The sequence below is a fragment of the Malania oleifera genome, chromosome 5 (genome assembly GCF_029873635.1).
Source record: "Malania oleifera isolate guangnan ecotype guangnan chromosome 5, ASM2987363v1, whole genome shotgun sequence".
NCBI lineage: Eukaryota > Viridiplantae > Streptophyta > Magnoliopsida > Santalales > Ximeniaceae > Malania > Malania oleifera.
Window position 1 is genome coordinate 4850142 of NC_080421.1, and position 20709 is coordinate 4870850.

The following is a 20709-nucleotide window of genomic DNA, read 5'->3' on the forward strand; positions in this document are numbered from 1 at the left end:
GACTTATAGACTCGTAGCCAAGGCACACTCTATCCTATGCTGGAAAGCTTGAGCTGATCATAAATTCTGTGATACAAGGGGTTGACTATTTTTGGCTTTCTATTTTCCCTATTCCTTATTTTGTTTTGGCTCACATTGTCAAACTTTGTAGGGCTTTCTTGTGGGGTGGCAGGAGGAGGACTTTGGTTGCGTGGAAGGATGTTTGCTTGCCTAAACAGGAGGGTGGACTTGGGGTTATGGACCTAAAATTCTGGAATAGGGCTCCCCTCACTAGGACCTTGTGGAATATCCACAACAAAAAGGATGCTCTTTGGTCAAAGTGGGCGAGTCATGCTTGTTAGGAAATTGAATGAGTAGGAACAGTATCACACAGCTAAAATAAGAAATTAGAAAAGAGGAATTGACACCAAGATTTACGTGGAAAACCCCCAAACAAATTGAGGGAAAAACCACGGGCAAGAGTAGAAGGAATCCACTATGAAAAATAATGATACAACTTCTCTCAAATTAGGAGAAACTAGAAACACGGGCTACAACAGAGATACTTTGTAGGCGAGTACTTGATCTCTCTCTAAAGGTGGAGTTGGAGATGCTTGGGATGGATACAACTTCCTTCACCACCACTTCCCTATTTATAGGGGTTTTGTAAGCCTCTTTTTCAAAGCCGTCAAATGAATAGTGTAGCCACCTTTGTAGACTTGTGCAGCCACTAAATGAATAGTGCAACCACCAAATGAATAGTGTAGCCACCTTTGTAGACTTGTGCAGCCACCAAATGAATAGTGTAGCCATCATATAAATAGTACAACCACCAAATGAATAGTACAGCCCCTATGTTAGACTTTGAATGCTTGAAAAAGACTTTACAATTTAACAATGTTTATTTGAAAGGTGGAAGTATTTGGGAGGCTTCAGCTAAGCATGAAGACTCTCCACTCTTTAAGAAGTTGATTGAGATTAAAGATCTGCTGCTCCTTCAGTGCAGGGACATTACTAGTGCTAAGATCCAGTTAAAACAATGGGATAGGGATGGGCAATTCATGTGTTCTGATGCATACCAGTTCTGGAGAAATAAAGGTTGAAGAGTTCTATGGCAGAACCTGGTCTGGAAGAATGGTTGTCCCCCAAAGCTCTTTCATTCTGTGGTTGGCTACTGTGGGGAAGCTGCTTACTTGTGATAAAAACTTGTGTTTTTTGTGGCACTGAATTGAAAACAAATGAGCACCTATTGTTCAAATGCAGGCTGTCCTCAATGGTTGGCAACTATCAAGGCTAGCCTTAGATGGCTACATAAGGAGGCTAGAGGTACTGGAATTCAAGCAGTAGCTAAGAAAGCTTACTTGACCATTACAGTGTACGACTTATGGCATTTTAGAAATGAAAGGAAATTTGAGGGGTTTGTTACTCAACTGAATGTTATTGTCAAAGTGATCCAGACCCACATTTATTGAGTTGTGTATGACAAATTCCATTCCTATTGCACTTGATTGGTTGATAGGTTCTGATTTTGCTGGAGTGACTGATTGTAGTCACTTGTTGAATTTTTGAGTTGAAGTTATTTTGGCCTCAAGGCCCCTCGGTATGCCCAAGTTTGATGTAGTTTTGTTTGTTGTAAATAGTACTTTGATTGGTTGGAGCTAAATGCTCCTCTTTCCTGGATATGCCCAGTGTAGCTATACATATCCATTTTGACCTAATATAATTATAATTTTTAGATCAAAAAAAAAAAAAAAAACAAGGTTACGTTTGTTGGGAATACCCTATTTTAGGGTAGGTAAAATGTAATAACTCGGAAAATTTTTTTTTTTAAAATTTAAATTAATAGTAATTATTAATTAATTAACTAAACATTATTAAATAAACAAATAAAAAGGAATAGTATGAAAATAAAAAAAAAAACTAATTGGAATAAATATATATATACATATAGGTAAAGCTTCTTTGGGCCATTTGAATCCAATTTCAATTGGATTCTCAGTATGAGCCCAAAAAGCTCTCTCTGCATTTCTCTGTCTCCGTCACTCTCCTCCATCTTCTCTCTCACTCTCTCTCCTAATTTTTCGGTAGATATTTGGCCGATCAGGAAACGAAAGGTATCGTTGGATTCCTAACTCCGCCACTGACATTTCTGCTGGAGTAGATTTGTCGTGGGAGCGGCGTAGGCACTAGAAAAATATATATTTCCTCTAAATCCTTAATTTTTCCTTAAATTTTCCATTAAATCGACGATCAGACACCACCACGGGGTCTTAGTCGTGATCGTCATCATTTTGACGTGAGTAAATTTTCAATTGACGTTTTCTAGGCCCCACTCTAAAGCGAGAGTGGGATTTGAGAAATTAGGTAAATTGGTTATATTTGAGGGTATAATTATTTATTTATAATTTATGAGTTTAGGAAATATTAAAATTGTATTTTATTTATAATTAATTTAATAGAACTAAAATTTTTATTTCAGGGCTCGGGTGAGCGTCGTATGTATCTTTTCGGGGTCCCTGTTAGTGTAGTTCAAGAAATCAGGTAAAGGGAAAAATAAATATTAAACCAGAATTTTTATGAATTTAATGGAAAATGAATTGTGTTATATATACGTGTATATGTTTCGGTATGGGTTTAAAATGCCAATCATTTAAATTATGTTTTTCCAAGTTTAGGGTTGTTTATTAGATACGTATATGCAAAAATGAACTGATGAAAGTGGAAAATATTTTCAGGATAATTATGTAAGAAATGAAAGGCATTTTCAATATATAAACGTTAAGTGTTGGTTGACTTATTTTATAGGCAATATATGAATTTTATTACTAAATTGTGTGACATGAGTAAATGTAAGTTCTGTGCAAATATACGTTAAATGTATGAGATGCAGGTTAAGTAAGTAAAGTATTAAGAATGAAATATGATATGAACCATGTTGCTTGTGTATGTTAATGCAATCATGTAAAACAACTGAAAGATGCTAGGTAAAACAGCTGGAAGATGCTGGGTAAAACAGCTGAAAGATGCTGGCTAAAGCAGTTGAAATGAAATGTTAAAGTTATGAACATGAACATATGTAAATGGTTGAATAATGACAGAAAGAACAATGTATTATGATACTAGAAGTATCTATGCTCGTAGAACATGTTACGATTGGGTGGGGCGTACTCTTTGCCTGAGGGCTTGTTGAGAAAGGCGAGAGTGCTAGTAACTTTAGATGTGACAGTAGCTGCATAACGTGCTAGGATAGAGGGAACCTACTTGTATGAGTGGATAGATTTCCCTATCCTTGGGGCCTTCGTTGGTAAACCTTTGTTTGAACTATGTGAGTGCGAGACCAATCTAATACTTGAGGGCATACTGAGTAAGGTGAGTGCCCTGGTATGCTTCAATTATGACCTTCGGGTTGCCTAAGTATCAAAGCAGAGGGGTGCTACTTGTATGGGCGGGTAATCTCCCATATCCTTGGATAATCTCGTGGGTTAAATCTTTTGCTGCGTTTAGTTAGGCTTAGAGAATGATTTTAGTGTTTATGATAACGTTTTGCAAATGTTATTAAAATGATATTTATAAACATCATGTTAGTCATACACTGTTTTACTATATTGTTTCTTCCCTTACTGGGATGTGTCTCACCCGAATATGAATTCATATTTTTCAGGTCTTCCACGTGATTAAGCTTAGAGAGCTCAAGGTTATTATAACATTTTTTAGTTATAGAAATAAAGGGTATAATGTTGATGATATTTTGGGATGTATAAAATTTATGTTTTATGTTTTATGTTTTTTGTCTTATGTTTTAAGTCTTCTGAGGAAATGGTTAGTTGTGAATACTGGTGTTTGTGAATACTAAATGTTTTTGGAGATATGTATATATGTGAGTACAGGTGGTGAATAGTTAATTTGGATTATGGATAGGAATAGTAAACTCTGGTATTATAATTGTGGAGATTATATTTATGTTTTTCGCTGCGTATTGATTTATGGATTATTAGGATTTTATTAAGTATAACGCACCGGACCGGGTTTAAGGGTTCGGGGCGTTACAGATGGTATCAAAGCTGTAACACCCCGACCCCGAGGGGTCTGGGATATTAACTTTTTACTACTCATTTACAGCGGAAGCAAAATAAACTCAATTTTTATTAAACCAGAGCGCTAATATTCCATATTACAATCATTTATTTGAAAAAAAGAAAAATTACACAAACATAAATATCTGAAACCATACTAATATTTCTAATCAATTTTTATTTTTCTATCCCCACCCGTATACTTGCTAAGCTTGATTTCCAACATGCTCTTCAGAGTTATCTAAAATAAAAATATGATTGGAGTGAGACGGCGCTCAGTAAGTAAATAAGATTATTATTAGTGTGTGGCCAAAATGAGCTTTTAAAGAATTTCGTAAAACAATATTTAATACTATAACTTCAAGACTGCTTTTAGAATAAATATAAATTTAAAAATTTTTGCATAAAACTTTTGTCATCAATTTCAACTGTAAATTTTTATAATCATACATTATAACTGCTAAATTAAACTTTTAACTTTAAAACTGTAAAAATAAATGATAAACATACATATACTTTTCCTTATAGGTTTTCCTTAAATCGTCATTTAAGCACCAAAATGATCCTTTTCACGTAAACTTATACTTTTCCTTCAAATCATCAGTAACTTGTACACGTAATTAAATATGTATAAACATATATTATAAAAACCACCCTTAGGCCTGTTTGCCGTAAGTCATGTTTACCCCCATGACTGGGTTGTGCGGTCCGAAGACTGGATTTAGCTGACTGGCCGATTTAACTAAATCAACGTACATAAACTTTAAGTGAGATTTTTCTTATTAAGTCCCGGTCCGGAACCAGGTGTGCACTTAGGAGAAATCTACTAACATAAATAACTACTCTGTAAACAGTGTGGGTGCACTCTGATCCGTATAAACTTTAAGCTGCGGTACCGAGCATCTGTAACTTTGAACTTTCCTTCCATAAGGGGTTTTAAAATCATCTTATTATAATTTATGCAATTTAAAATAATATTGTGAAAATCTCATCTTTACTCATATTTACATTAAAAAAATGCAACGTAGAAATAAACTCATGCCACACAATTTTTATGTTAAATATATATATAATTTTATTTTTGAATAGAAATAAATGCTGAAAATTTACCTGAGGGGATTAGAACATTTCTTAACTCAAAAATAGATGCAAGTATATTAAAGATAGAACTGGTATAATTAAATATGCGTAAAAATAAACTCATGAAAATTTTGTGGAACTAAGTAACATAATTAAAATTTACGTACAAAATAAACTCGGGTATGAATTTAAAATAAAAAAAAAAAGAAACTAACATAATCAAAATTTACTTACCTTCTTCCTTACGAACACTGTAACTATCTCTAAGAAATGAGATCGGAAAGAGTGGGTGATTGAGAACTTACTCAAAAATTCTCTCTCCACCACAATTTCTTTCACTCACCAATTCTTCTCTTCCTTGGAAAATTGTTGTGAAAAATGAAGGTTGAGAGCTTCCTATTTATAGGAAAATTTTGGGGAAGAAATGAAATTTATAAAAGTGTGGGGAGATGGGTGAAATTATAATTTTTAAAAATTAAAGAATGGGCAAGGTATGGGTTGTGTATGGGATAGGGATGGAGGCCATGTGGGAGTGCTTGCCACCATTCCCACTAAATAATTTTTTAATTAATTACTTACCTAATTAATTAATCAATTACTTAATTAATTATTTTATTATTTTATTATTTTTTTTCCTAATCATTATTATCATTATTATTATCATTGTTATTAATTTTAAACTATTTTTAGTATTTATTTTTGAACAAGAATTAAATTTAAATTTTGAAAACTCATGTGGGCCCCACATGGTCTTGTGGGCCCCACACAACTTCGAGACCCGAATGGATTCTACGTAACTCGAATAACTCTTATACGATTTTATGCATCCTACATAGCTTTGAGACTTGTGTAAACCTCCATACGGTTTCGGGACTCATGTGGGCCCCCACACAGTCTTATGGGCCCCGCATAGGATACCTATATTATTATTATTTTATCATATATTTCTTCAAATTATATCAGTTAAAACATTATTTTATGTACTTATTTACGTATATAAACAGTATCTTGTGGCTCCGGGACTCATGTGGACCCCACATAGTCTTGTGGGCCCCACATATGATACATATATTATTATCATCTTATTATGTATTTCTACAAATTATGTCTGTCAAAACACTATTTTATGTATATATACTTATTTACGTGTACAAACAGTGTCTATCCTGTTTATCTTATGAAATTCCATTTTGACCAGGCCGACCTCCAGGGAGCGACTAAGCCGCAATGGTCTATGAGCACTCGCTAAGACAAGGTCTTTCTTAGGCATCAAACATGGAATCAAGGATCCGACAGAAAAACACTTCTGTATTGATATTAACTTAATGACTATTTTTATTATTTTATTATTATTGTACTTTAATCATATATATATATATATATATATATATATATATTTTTTTTTTGGGTCATCACAAAAGCAATGTCTAGTCGGAAGTGTGATTGGATTTACATTGTTTGGTTATGGAAATATTAGAATATTAGGTTAGGGATGATTTATACTAGAGTATAGGATTGAGCTGCGATAAGAATAGGGATGGGTAGATTAAGATACCCTTAAGAATTCTGAGTTTTGTTTTGTAAGTTTGGGGGCAGAAATCCCTTAATGGTCTTCTATGTTTTTCTGAAGAAGTAGCTAGTTTCAGAAAATCATGGTAAATCCATCAATGGTGATGTTTCCGAGTAGAGAAATAAGAACTTGGAATTTGAACTCAATGGTTATGTTGGTTGATTTAGGGAGAAAAATCTTTGAAGAAGAATAATTTAGGTGTTGTGGTTTAACGGTTTGTGGTCAACTTGGGTGTTTGATATTTAAATTGTAGTGTATGGAAATGTGTGGTTTGAGGTTGGTTTGTTGATTTTAGAGGTTATGGTATCGCGGGAAACCAACAAGTACTACTAGAAAGAGGTGGACCAAGACGAGTGTACTTGTTGATCCTGACTGAGGCAGATAATGTCAGGGGCGCAGGTATAGGTTTATGATTAAGATAATAATGATTTAATTTGGCTATGAATGATTGAGAAGTTTATATGATGATTTCATTTCATTGTGGATAATGTAGTCATTCATTGGATAAATATTAGGATATGTGAGATGTGTTGAGTTATGAATCCTTGAAATGAGGAAATGATTGATTAGTAAAGAAATTTCGATGACGAAATTTTCTAAAGGAGGGAAGAATGTAATAACTCGAAGAAAAAAAATTTAATAAAATAAATAAAAATTAAAATTAAGAGTAATTATTAATTAATTAATTAACTAAACATTATTAAATTAATATATTAAATAAACAAATAAAAAGGAATAGTATGAAAAAAAAACTAATTGGAATAAAGATATATATATATATATATATAGGTAAAGCTTCTTTAGGCCATTTGAATCTAATTTCAATTGGATTCTCAATATGCGTCGAGAAAGCTCTCTCTGCATCTCTCTCAGCTTCTCTCTATCTCTGTCACTTTCCTCCGTCTTCTCTCTCTCTCCTAATTTCTCGGCAGATATTCGGCTGATCGGGAAATGGAAGGTGTCACTGGATTCCTAACTCCGCCACCGACATTTCTACTGGAATAGATTAGTCATGAAAGCGGCGTAGACACCACTCTTGGGGAAATGTATATTTCCTCTAAATCCTTAATTTCTCCTTAAATTTGCAATTAAATCGACGATCAAGCACCACCACGGGATCCTAGTCATGATCGTCGTCATTTTGACGTGAGTAAATTTCCAATTGAGGTTTTTTAGGGCCCACTCCAAAGCGAGAGAGGAATTTGAAAAATTAGGTAAATTGGCTATATTTGAGGGTATAATTATTTATTTAAAATTTATAGGTTTAGGAAATATTAAAATAGTATTTTATTTATGATTAATTTAATGGAACTAGAATTTTTATTTCAGGGCTCGGGTGAGCGCCGCAGGTATCTTTTCGGGGTCCCTGTGGGCGTAGTTCAAGAAACCAAGTAAAGTAAAAAATATATTTTAAACCATAATTTTTATGAATTTAATGAAAAATGAATTGTGTTATATATACGTGTATATGTTTCGGTATGGGTTTAAAATGCCAACCATTTAAATTATGTTTTCCCAAGTTTAGGGTTGTTTATTAGATACGTATATACGAAAATGAACTGATAAAAGTGGAAAATATTTCCAAGATAATTATGTAAGAAATGAAAGGTATTTTCAGTATATAAACGTTAAATGTTGGTTGACTTATTTTACAGGTAATGTATGAATTTTATTGCTAAATTGTGCGACATGAGTAAATGTAAGTTCTGTGCAAATATATGTTAAATGTATGAGATGCAGACTAAGTAAAACATTAAAAATAAAATATGATATGAACCATGCTACTTGTGTATGTTAATGCAATCATGTAAAACAGTTGAAAGATGTTAGGTAAAACAGCTGAAAGATGTTGGGTAAAACAACTAAAAAATGCTGGATAAAACAGCTGAAAGATGCTGGGTAAAACAGCTTAAAGATACTAGGTAAAACACGTGACGACCTGCTTAATTTCCATATTTATTTTATATAATAAAATCAATATCATAAATCTCAGCTCAGCAAATCATAATTCACCTGGACCCATAGGTACTAGGGATACTTCAACACACATAACGGAAGCCTAAGTAGCAGGAAACATACAATCATAATATTATAAATACAAAACATCCATCACATTACCATAAATACCAGAGTCACTATAACCACTGTATTTCAATATATATATCCCAAAAACAAGATCTAGTGACATTTCCCACAAAATCCAATTGTCCCTACTAACACTTACCCTTCAAAGAGGGCAGACAAATAACACTAGATCAGCGAGGCTTTTCCCGCTCTTTTATCTGGGGCTCCTGAAAAGTTTATAAAATATTGGGGTGAGACACCTCTCAGTAAGGGAAATAAACTAATACCAGTGTGTGGCAACATGAGTATTCTGTGTTATACATATACCATACAAAACATATTTAGTAACTGTTTTGTCAAATATGGGAAAACATATATATCGTCAAACATGGCAAAATATACTGCATTATCATAAACATATTTCATCTCATATAATAATAATACAAAAACATTCATGGTAGGTTAGCTGGCTATTGTCATGTATTACTCCCACATGACTAGGTTGTGTGGCCCGAAGGCAGGACCTAACAATAGTTGGCTGACCACTGCCAAGTCAAAAGTACAGTCTATAAGTTTGATGGGTCTGCCAAATCTGGTCCGTACATCAGGGGCACTCACACACTTCTTAAAAATCACATCGACCATCCAATCTCACACCACTCTGTACAGCTGCGTTAACACAGATATCATGATCATGATGACCATGGACACATAGCAACAGTATCGTGCAAGTGCTAACTTAGACCAAGCCAATCAGGTTCTGATATCATATAACATATACTAAATTTGTGATACATGGATATTTCATATCATTAATTATCAAATCAATCATATCATTTTGCATATATATATATATATATATATATATATGTATATCATGAAAATCATCGCCCATACGCCGATATTTCACATTTTACCATAACTCGGCCCGTACACCGGCAAACATATCCATAGCTTAGCTCATACATAGGAAAATCATACACATAGCTCGGCCTATACACCAATAGATCATACACATAGCTCGCCCCGTATGCCAGCAAATCATACACATAGCTCGGCCTGTACGTCGGCAAATATATCAAAATCTCGGCCCATACGCCGATTTTCCATTATAAAAATCTGTATCATTAACACATTCCCAAAAAATAGTATTTCATAACAATTTCTACTCATGCCACACTAACAGGTTTTTCGCATATTTAACATACCATCATTTTTAACAGTATTTTTCCCGAATATAAGTCATATATAAATATATTTATTTCCTGAAATCCAATGCTATAACAATATACATATTTTCATAAAATACTAGCTTAGTTTATCCCCTTACCTGATTCCTGAAAAGTCACTAAGAAAATATGTCCCGCATCCACAGGGTTCCCCGTTCAACACCCTGAAAACAACATTCCCTATAACTAAAGTTCAGTATTTTTATGCATATAAAACTTCCTACAACTGTCAAATAACCAAATATTGAGTAGAAAGTCTTACCCTGAATTTGGGATGGTTTCCAACTCAGCCCCACCGACGATCCGCTCTGGCAGACTTGCAGAGAACTTTCCCAAAAGCATCATGGTGGCTTCAGTTCCTAGATCCGGCAGAAATCTAACCCGAAATCGAAGAGAGAAGGAAGAGAAACCGTGTGAGGAGAGAGAGAGAGTTTCAGCGCAGGAAAATGAAGTGAAAATCACGTTTAACCCTATTTATACTACGGGATTCATCGACGAGCCACATCACCTCGTCGACGAATCCTATAGAAAGTTCATTGACGAACTTCAACCCTCGTCGACGAATTTCAGGCTTCCAAAAATCCTCTCTCGGTATCTTTTTGTCGACGAATCTTAGCCTCGTTGACGAGCTCCTGTTATACCCTCGTCGACAAGTCCCCTGTATTCGTCGACAAGGAGCTGAAAATTTCCTCAGGATTATCCTTTCTAAAATGCAACATCATTGACGAATGCTCGATTGCCTCCTTCTGTTTCCGGTTTCCTTCCCATTCTTTTTATTATTTAAATACTATTATTTTTTGGGTCGTTACAAAACAACTGAAAGATGCTGGGTATGTAATGAAATGAAATGAAAATGGAAAATGAATGAAATGAAAATGAAATGTGAAATGTGAACAGTGTAAAATGAGAAAGAGTCACTTAAAGTGAAATGAAATGAAATGTTAAAGTTATGAATATGAACATATATGAATGGTTGAATAATGACAGAAAGAACAATGTATCATGATACTAGAAGTATCTATGCTCGTAGAACATGTTACGATTGAGTTAGGCGTACTCTTCACCTAAAGGCTTGCTGAAAAAGACGAGTGCGCTAGTAACTTTAGATGTGGCAGTAGCTGCATAACGTGTTAGGGCAGAGGGAACCTACTTGTATGGACGAGTAGATTTCTCTATCCTTGGGGCATTCGTTGGTAAACCTTTGTTTGAACTATGTGAGTACAAGATCAATCTAATACTTGAGGGCTTACTGAGTAAGGTAAGCACCCTAGTATGCTTCAATTGTAACCTTCGGGTTGCTTAAGTATCAGAGCATAGGGGTGCTACTTGTATGGATAGATAATCTCCCCTATCCTTGGATAATCTCGTGGGTTAATATTTTGCATGTGTTTAGTTAGGCTTAGAGAATGATTTCAGTGTTTATGATAACGTTTTGCAAATGTTATTAAAATGATATTTATAAACCTCATGTTAGCCACACACTATTTTAATATATTGTTTCTTCTCTTATTGAGATGTGTCTCACCCAAATATGAATTCATCTTTTGCAGGTTTTCCACGTGATTGAGCTTAGAGAGCTCGAGGTTATTATAACATTTTTGAGTTATAGAAATAAAGGGTATAATGTTGATGATATTTTAGGATGTATAAAATTTATGTTTTATGTTTTATGTCTTATGTTTTAAGTCTTCTGAGGAAATGGTTAGTTGTGAATACTGGTGTTCGTGAATACTAAAATGTTTTTGAAGATATGTATATATGTGAGTACAAGTGGTGAATAGTTAATTTGGATTATGGATAGGAATAGTAAACTCTAGTATTATAATTGTGGAGATTATATTTATGTTTTCTACTGCGTATTGATTTATGGATTATCAGGATTTTATCAAGTATAACGCATCAGATTGAGTTTAAGGGTTCGGGGCGTTACATATAATCAACTTGGGTGGGCTTCAAAAGGTAACTTTAGATTGGAGATTGGCTAGGGGTTTTAAGAGACCAAACTAGGTAATGTCTTCATAACTTTGTTTCTAATACTAGTATTGGCCCTTTTTGAGTTTAAGGGTAAAGCCTTAGGCTTTGTTAGACAGTTTGAAGGTGTCCTAGGGAAAAGGATATAGCCGAGTCATTCTAAATTTTTTTTTTTATTGATTAAAGGCTTATGTTGAAGCTGAACTTTGCAAAAGAAGGTAGTTCATTTCTTATTTCATACTTTTTTGCGCGTATACTAATATTTGAACGCATTATCTTCAACATGAAAAATCTCAAATTTTTAACTACTAAGATTTCTCCTATAAAACAAAGTTATTCTTAAATTTAATTGAGTTGCAATATGGTGCATTCACAATGCTCGAGATGAGATTCTCATGTATTTTGTGTTGGTTAGAAAATGTCGAGAATGTATTAAAAATATCGGGGTATTGCATATTATTTAGCATATATATATATATACAGTTCAAAACTTCTTCACTCAACAACTCAAGGCTTGGTTAAAGAACAACTTGTCTCTTTCTTTGAAAATTTTTTATTCTACAAACTAAAGAACTTTTGTTATCATTTGTTGGGTAATATGGAGGATGAGGAATGTCGCAGTTATTAATGATATTTTGTCCTCAACACATGTTTAGGTTTTGAAGGTCACAGGAGTTGTAAAGAAGACCACAATATTGCTTTTGGTTTTTCATGGAAATCACAAGATTAGGAGTACCCAAGCTACAATAGTCCAACGCACCCCCTTGGAGAAGGACTGGATGAAAGTTTATGTTTAGGGCAGTTGAGGAGACAACCCAAGAAGTGCTAGGATAGGGAAACTCGTTTGTGATAATTTTGGCTATTGGAGAATTATCTTTTCAGGATCAATAGAAGTGACCTCTAATATGATAGCAAGTTAATTGCCATAAAATATTGCATTTGGTTGGTTTGGAAATAGAAATTTCGTCAAGTTGTTTGTGAGTTTGATTCTCTAATATTATTATAGCATATGCACAAATGCATTTTCCAAGATGAATCTAAATTGGGTCAACACGTAGAAGGTAGGATTGGTTTGGAGGCGCTATTTGTCATACAATCTGAGACACGTAAGACGACCCACTTTAGCAAATTGTTGGAGAATTTATCTTCTAAGGGAGAAAATGACTTCCGTTCAAAGGGGAGTAGTTAGAACTCACATGTGGTGGAACATCTGTTCAAGGGAGAACAATTGGAACTCACAAATAAGGGAAGATTGTTGAGAATTCCATTTGTAAAGTTTGTCCTACATTGAAAAAAGTGAGTATTTAATGGGTGTTTATATACATAGTGTAGCCCAAGACCCAATAAGCTTAAGCTTTTAAGTTAAGTTGGTGCTCACTCAAGTGTATTTAGCATACCTTTGGACTCCTCCAGTGCTAACAATTCTCTATGAGAAAACTTATAGAAAATATTAGATATTTCAAACTTCAAGTTTGGACTTCAGGTTTGAAGCATACTCTTGGAGAAAGTAACTAGCACGTAAATTGCTTGATAAAACTTGAATGAGACCATGATAACCCAGTGGAAAATATAGCGTCTCTTTTGAGAGATTTGAAATCTTTACTTGTCTAAGATAAATTTGGTGACTTTAATTTTTGGTAGTTTTTTTTTTATTGTTTTGTTTTTGAAATACTTAAAAATGGATATTAATCGTGTGGATTTTGTCATAATATTACGACTCATCTTCTCATTGAAAGTCATACTTAGAGGTGTTTTGTCATTACTTAATTATATAAGATTCAGAGGAGGTTTGTTTCCCTCAAACTAGTTGTTTGTAATTTTATAATTTCATACCTTTTTGCGCACTTTATCCAATCCTTGATTGAAAAAAATAATCACATAGTTAAAAAACAACTAAATAACATTAATTAAGCACATTAAACAAATATCATAAACTCAATAATGATAATTATTAAATGAGTTGAGGTTAACTATTTTTTTTAGAGTTCGGCATAATATAACACCATTATTTATATGTTGCTTTTTTACTTATCAAATTTTGGTCCCATTAAAGGATGATCTCTTTCTTCCTCCCAAAATTAAAATTAGATTAACTGTGCTTTAATAACCTAATATGAACTTTTAGGAAATTAATTCTAAAATCTTTTAAGGAAGCATTTAAAAATAAAAAAAAATATTATTTGTTTTGAATGTATATTTAACATTTTACAAAAAAAAAAAAAAAACTATTTAGGTTGAGTTTGACTTTTCTTTTCTATTTAAACTTTTTCTTTTTAAAAGTAAAAGTCGAGTATAATGTGTTTGATAATAACTTGTTTAAAAGTTATGAAATTGAAACTTTTAAAAGGTAAAAAATAACTTTTTCTCCAACAAATTATTTAACTTCATTGTTATCATTTTTTTTTTCAATTATTACAAATCAATTAATGCATTAATTATATTTTTAAAAATATATATTTATTTTAGTCATTTTAAATATTTTCAGGCATAACGACTTTTTTACTAGACATTTAAAAATCCAATTTTTTTCTTTTTAACAACTCTTTTTTTTTAATAGAGGGCTAAATATATTTAAAATAATGTCAAAAAGCTCATTTTTTAAACTACTTTCTAAAAAATACTTTTAAAAAGCGACAAGGAGCCAAACTATTCCTTAAAAGTTACGATTTGAAATTTTTAAAACTTAGTTTTTCTTCCAACAAATTATTCTATTCTATTGTTATCCGTATTTTTTTTTCAAATATTATAAAACTATCAAATTATTAATTTTACTTTTTTTAAAAAAAAATATACCTATTTTAGTCATCTTAAATATTTTTAGGTACCTTATAATTTTTTTACTAAACACTTAAAGTCAACTTTTTTCTTCCTAATAGTTCCTTTTTTGAGGAGATTAAACATTTTTAGAAAAATATTAATAAGTTCCTTTTCATTAACTTCTTTTAAAAAGTTATTTAAACTAAACCTAGAACTAATTCAAATTGACCATTTAAAATATTTTAGCACTTATACATTTTTTTGTCGCCCCAATCTCTCAAACACAACATTTTTTTATTTTTAAAAACACTTTCATCCATAATATCAAATAATTTTTATAAGAAAATCAACATAAAAGACACATACGTAAATGTGCTTAATTTTTATTTTTTATTATCCTTCTTTCCCCCCATATATATATATATATATATATATATGTGTGTGTGTGTGTGTGTGTGTGTGTGTGTGTATTTTATTCCGCCTACTTGCGTTTCCAAGTAACTTATTGAAATATGATTTCTGCTAATGGAAGAATAGTGATTCCAATACAGAAGGATTGAAATTGATTTTCATTCTATGCAATTGAACTTATTATACAATAAAAAAAAGTATTCTAAAAATTACAATAAAATATTAATAAAACTAATTATTATTACTATTAATAATAATTGCAATAATAATATTTATTATTATAAAAATAATAATAAAAAGAACAATATTAATGATAAAGAACCAAATTAAAAATCATTATTTCAAATTATAATTATTGTAAAATAAAAATAATAATAATAAGTGATAATAATTGTTATTATGTAATAATAATAAGAGCAATAAATATAGAAAAGGCAAAAATAATAACAATTCTTTTAGGACAATAATTATCATAAAAATAATAAAAACTAGTAATAATAAATAAAAATAATATTGCACTATTAATAATCACTATCATAAAAGTAGTAAAGAAATAATAATCAAATAAAAATAATAACAAATATTAATATTAATTATTATTATTATTATTATTATTATTATAAACTTTAAATTTTAAATTTAAATTAAAATAAATTAAAAAATAATTTTATATCTTATACAAATCCAATATAAATTCTAAATCCAAATTCCATCCAAACAGGGCATAACAACTAAGAGAGATCGCACCGCCAATAGGTAAGGAAAGACGTCAGGATGATTGTCGTTTTCCACCATGGCATTATTGGCATCGTGGAGGGCCGTCCCGCACCGTCAGATCTCCGCCCCGGCCCCATCACCCCCGTCCATTAATTCTTATCCCGTAGTTCGTCAACTGGTACTTCTGCTGGTTCGCTCTGAAGGAGCATCCTGGCCCTAGTTCTACTGCCAAGAGCAAAGCCATCTCCTGCTTCTCCCTCTCCGTCTCTCTCTGACTCTCTCTCTCTCTCTCTCTCTCTCTCTCTTGCATCCACACAACCAGGTATCGTTTACTATTATTGACTATTGTTCCATCTATTTTCTTTTGCTGCTCATTTCTGCAAAAACCGTAGCAGGGAAATGAAGAGAAAACCTTCGGAAAATCCTTTTTTATTTTTATGCTCGAAAGGGGATTTTTTATACAAATTATTTTTACCCATTACAGGATAGAACGATCCGTTCTTATTAGTGTGTTTGAATTGGTAGTCATTTTTTATTTGAGGGTTTTTGTTATTGTTTTGTTTGGTTTTGTTTTATTTTTTTGTCTGCTTTTTTTACTTTGTATAATGTATATGCAAGTAATTGTGTTTTACTAATTCTGATGATTGCGATGATTTTTATTCGATGATTAATCTGTTGTATTTGGGGATTTGGGGGTGTTGGGTATGGGTGATTGTAGAGTTTTTGAAGCAGCATTTGGAGATCTGTGATGGAAGACGGGGTGGGGATTGTTGATGAGGAATCATGTGGTTCTCGATGGAGACGCGAATGTTGGGATGAATCTTGATTGGGGTCTGTGGAGGTGGAGGCGTTCGAGGAGGCAGTTGGGGCGCAAATGGTAAAATTTGCACTGTTGGAAGCTGCACCTCTAGCAGTTCAGCAGCCTCGGGCAAATGGGGAGGCTGAGGAAACTGATGAGACCCGTGAAAAGCTCCAGATTATAGGAGTGAAGTTTCTACGGCTTGCTCGTAGGCTTGGGCAGACTCCTCGTGATAATGTTGTAGCTCAGGTCCTACGCAGATTTGAATTAGCTGAACGGTTTCGACGTGGAACCGGTGGTCGTGCTGGTGCTTTTAGCTCTGACCTGGCAAAAGTGGCAGAGCAGCTGGACACTGCCGGACAGGAACCTCTTGATTTCTCTTGCACTATTATGGTTCTTGGAAAAACAGGGGTTGGTAAAAGTGCAACTATCAATTCAATATTTGATGAAATAAAGTTTGGGACTAATGCTTTTCAATTGGAAACAAAGAAGGTTCAGGATGTTGTGGGAACCATACAAGGGATTAAATTACGGGTTATTGACACTCCAGGACTTTCACCATCCTCATCGGATCGAATACAGAATAAGAAGATCCTTCATTCCGTTAAGCGGTTTATCAAGAAATTTCCTCCAGATATTGTTTTGTATCTTGATAGGTTGGACATGCCAAGCAGAGAGTGGGATGAGATGCCACTGTTGTGTACAATCACTGAAACATTTGGACCTTCAATATGGTTTAATACGATTGTGGTTTTGACTCATGCTGCATCAGCTCTGCCTGAGGGACCAAATGGTGCTGCTCCGAGTTATGATATGTTTGTTGCTCAACGGTCTCATTTCGTCCAGAAGGCAATTCGTCAGGCAGCTGGGAGTATGCGCCTTGTGAATCCTGTTTCTTTGGTGGAGAACCACCTGAAAGGCAAAAGGAACAGGGATGGTCTGAGGGTTCTGCCAAATGGTCAGGCTTGGAAGCCTCATTTGTTATTGCAGTCATTTGCATTGAAGATTTTGGCTGAAGCTAAATGCACTTCCTAAGTTGCAAGATAGTCCACCAGGAAGGCCTTTTGCGAGCAGGGCAAGAGCCCCCACCTTTGTGCTATTGTCTACTGAACTTGATTTTGGCTGAGGCTAAATATTTGCATCCTCTATGCATAATCCACGTAAGTGTGGCCTCTGTATTAACAAAAACTACCAGTTGTGAACTAATAAAAAACTAAAAAATTGGTGAAACAATGGAAAAGGAAAACAGCTTTACGAGTTTTATTAAAGAAATGATGAGGAAAAACAATTACAGGAAAGGAAGTGAAAAATATCTTCCATTTGTTCAGTTATCTAAACATTGGAATCAAATTTCATAAGTACATCATAAATATACACAATTTTTTTCACCTCATTTTCAATTTCAATCCAACTAATGAGCCTCTCCTTCCCTACATTTGTCTCATTCATTAACTGTCTAACCCTCTCCAATAAATCCCAAGTACAACATATGTGCTTGACAGGTGGTAAAATAGGTTAACGAGCCAGGTTTAGGCAGATCATAAATAGATAAGGGTTAAATAGAGAAGCTTTTGAGATGATGGTTGATCGGTGAGAACTGGTAATCGGTTCACTGGTTTAGGGTTCACTTTTTTGGGCGTCGAATTACCAATTGCTGTTGTCGAAGGCCGAACAGGGTTTGGGAGAAATGGGGAATGAGGGTTACCCATCAACCATCTACAAGTGACAAGTCTGCGTATTGGTTTACTAGGTAGCAGGAATCGTTCAGTTCACTTCACATCTTCACCTTTTGAGTTCTGACCTTCATTGATGGCTTGGACTCTAGATCTGGTAGGGTTTTCACATTTCTGGGTGGTTGGGTGCCGAGTGCTGAGCACGAGATTGCATCTGGCCGTCTGCGACTCTACGAGTGGAGTTGTGGTCCTATGGAGTGAGTCGAGTGATGAGTGAGTTATTGGGTTATAGGTAGCAGTGAGTTATTGGGTTATAGGTAGCAGGGTGAGGTGAGGCCGTGAGGCATTGAGGTCGTGAGGCGTGAGGTGAGGGACTGACCGATTCAGGGAGAGGGAGAGGGTAGGGTTAGGTTTTATTGTGTGTGCGCGCGCGCGTGTATATATATATATATATATATATATATAAACGAGTCACCAGGCGGGTGCCCAACCCAAACTCGCTTAACCTGTTTATTAAACGGGTCGTTCGCATTGATCCATTTATAAACAGGTCATATTGTATTAAATCCAAACCTAGTTTAAATGGATGAGTCACAAGTCACCCATCGAGTTTCGATCCGTTTTGCCACTCCTACATATGCTGCAGGGGATTGAGGCTCCAACTCAATAAGGTGCTCTGCTACTTTTCTTCCCACTTCTAAATTTCCTTGAATCGTACAAACATCAAGCATGGCATTCCAAACCTAATAATCATGTATAAAATGAACATTTTCGAGTTGGCTCATCACCTCATTAAAACTACCTGCTCCATTAAAGAGATCAATTAAACATGCACATTGTTCTTGATTGGGAACCATGCCATGATCACAAGTCAATGAAGTCATTGATTAAAAAATTTTAAGACCCTCTTGCACGAAACACATTTGGTTTCTGAAGCACAGGAACAAAGGTGATCCTGTTTGGTTTCACACCTGATCTCACCATGTCATCAAACATCTGCACTGCTTCCTCACCACAACCATACAGTGATAAGGTTGATATCATGGTGCTCCACAACAACATCTTGCTTATTACACAGGCCAACGAAAACAAACCTACCAAGTCCAAGCATCCCACCCTTTGAATACATGTCAATGAGAGAGCTCACAACTATAGTGTTAGGTATGAAATTAGTACGAATCAAATAGGCATGAATCTGTTTCCCATGTTTTAGCGAAGCTATGCTGGCACATGAACAAAAGCAACTACTGAAGGTGAATTGATTGGGAATAATGTGGAATTGAGAACAAGCATCAAGGGCCTTGTGGCCCATGCCATTTCTAGAATACCCACCAATCAAAGCGGTCCATGAGACAGGATTCTTATCGAGCATCTTGTCAAACAATTCATTGGCTGATTTCATGTCACCTCATTTGGCATATCCTGAAACCATGGTGGTCCAAGAAAGCACATCTCTCGCCAGCATGTCGTCGAACAATCTCCTTGCGTCGCCCATCTCCCCACATTTTGTGAAAGCACCAACAACGTAGCTTGAAAGCGCCACATTCGACACAACCCAGTGAATAAAATCTGACCATGGTCTTGCCTGGTAAGTTCCACGTCTCTCAATTTCAAGAAAACAGCCAAAACACCAGCGAAACTAAATGCATTATACCCCAGAGACGAAGCACACAACTTGCTATAAAACCTCAAAGCCTTATCGCAAAAACCGAGCTGCGCATAGGCAATTACCATTGTATTCCATGACACAACATCCTTCTCTGGCATTTTATCAAACAACCTCAGGGCTGGCTTTATCATTCCCAACTTACATACCCGGAAAGCATAATATTCCATGAATACAAACTTCTCCCAGACATTTTGTCAAACACGTCACGTGCAAATGCTTCATCACCACATTTCGAGAACGCATTAATCAAATAATTTGCTAAGAACGTAGTGGGGTTCTGGAAACCAGTGAGCTTCAAGTGTAGGTGAACCCATTTGCATACTTTTCAGAGACCTGGTATCGGCGCACTGTTGCAAGAGCGAAGCAAGGGTGCCCGAGTCTAAGCGCTGGCCATGACATCTCAAGAGGTCCAAGGACTTAACAGCTTCTCTGAGCTTGCCTTGAGAGGAGAGGACGGCGATGGCTTTGACGATGCAGGGACGGCGCTTGTGGGTTTTTGGGGATTTGGTTCGGAGTGTCGTTGTGAGGTTAAGAGTTTCTGAGGGAAGAGAAAGAGGAGGCATTGCAGAAGGAAAGCGCTGGATAAAGGCATCTTTACCGACGCGATGATTCGCCGCTGTGAAATTGGCGCCCCGGCGAGCATTATAGTTCTTTAAGTAATTAAAAAAAAAAAAAGAAGTTAATTTCAATAATAAAAAAAGTTATGTGCACAAGTAA

The 20709-nt window shown here is 34.6% G+C and overlaps 1 protein-coding gene and 1 pseudogene across 1 annotated transcript; one reads left to right on the forward strand and one right to left on the reverse strand.

Annotated features, from left to right (window-relative positions):
* Positions 1-15951: 15951 nt before the first annotated feature.
* LOC131156718 (translocase of chloroplast 120, chloroplastic-like) lies at positions 15952-17880 on the forward strand. The gene is made up of 2 exons (XM_058110609.1): positions 15952-16173; positions 16570-17880. The coding sequence occupies exon 2, from the start codon at positions 16726-16728 to the stop codon at positions 17683-17685; it is 960 nt and encodes a 319-aa protein (XP_057966592.1). The 5' UTR covers positions 15952-16173; positions 16570-16725; the 3' UTR covers positions 17686-17880.
* LOC131155106 (pentatricopeptide repeat-containing protein At2g21090-like) lies at positions 17779-20669 on the reverse strand (annotated as a pseudogene).
* Positions 20670-20709: the final 40 nt, after the last annotated feature.

Coding starts and splice junctions, on each gene's coding strand:
- LOC131156718 (XM_058110609.1), top strand. CDS start 16,726: ATGGTAAAATTTGCACTGTTGGAAGCTGCACCTCTAGCAGTTCAGCAG.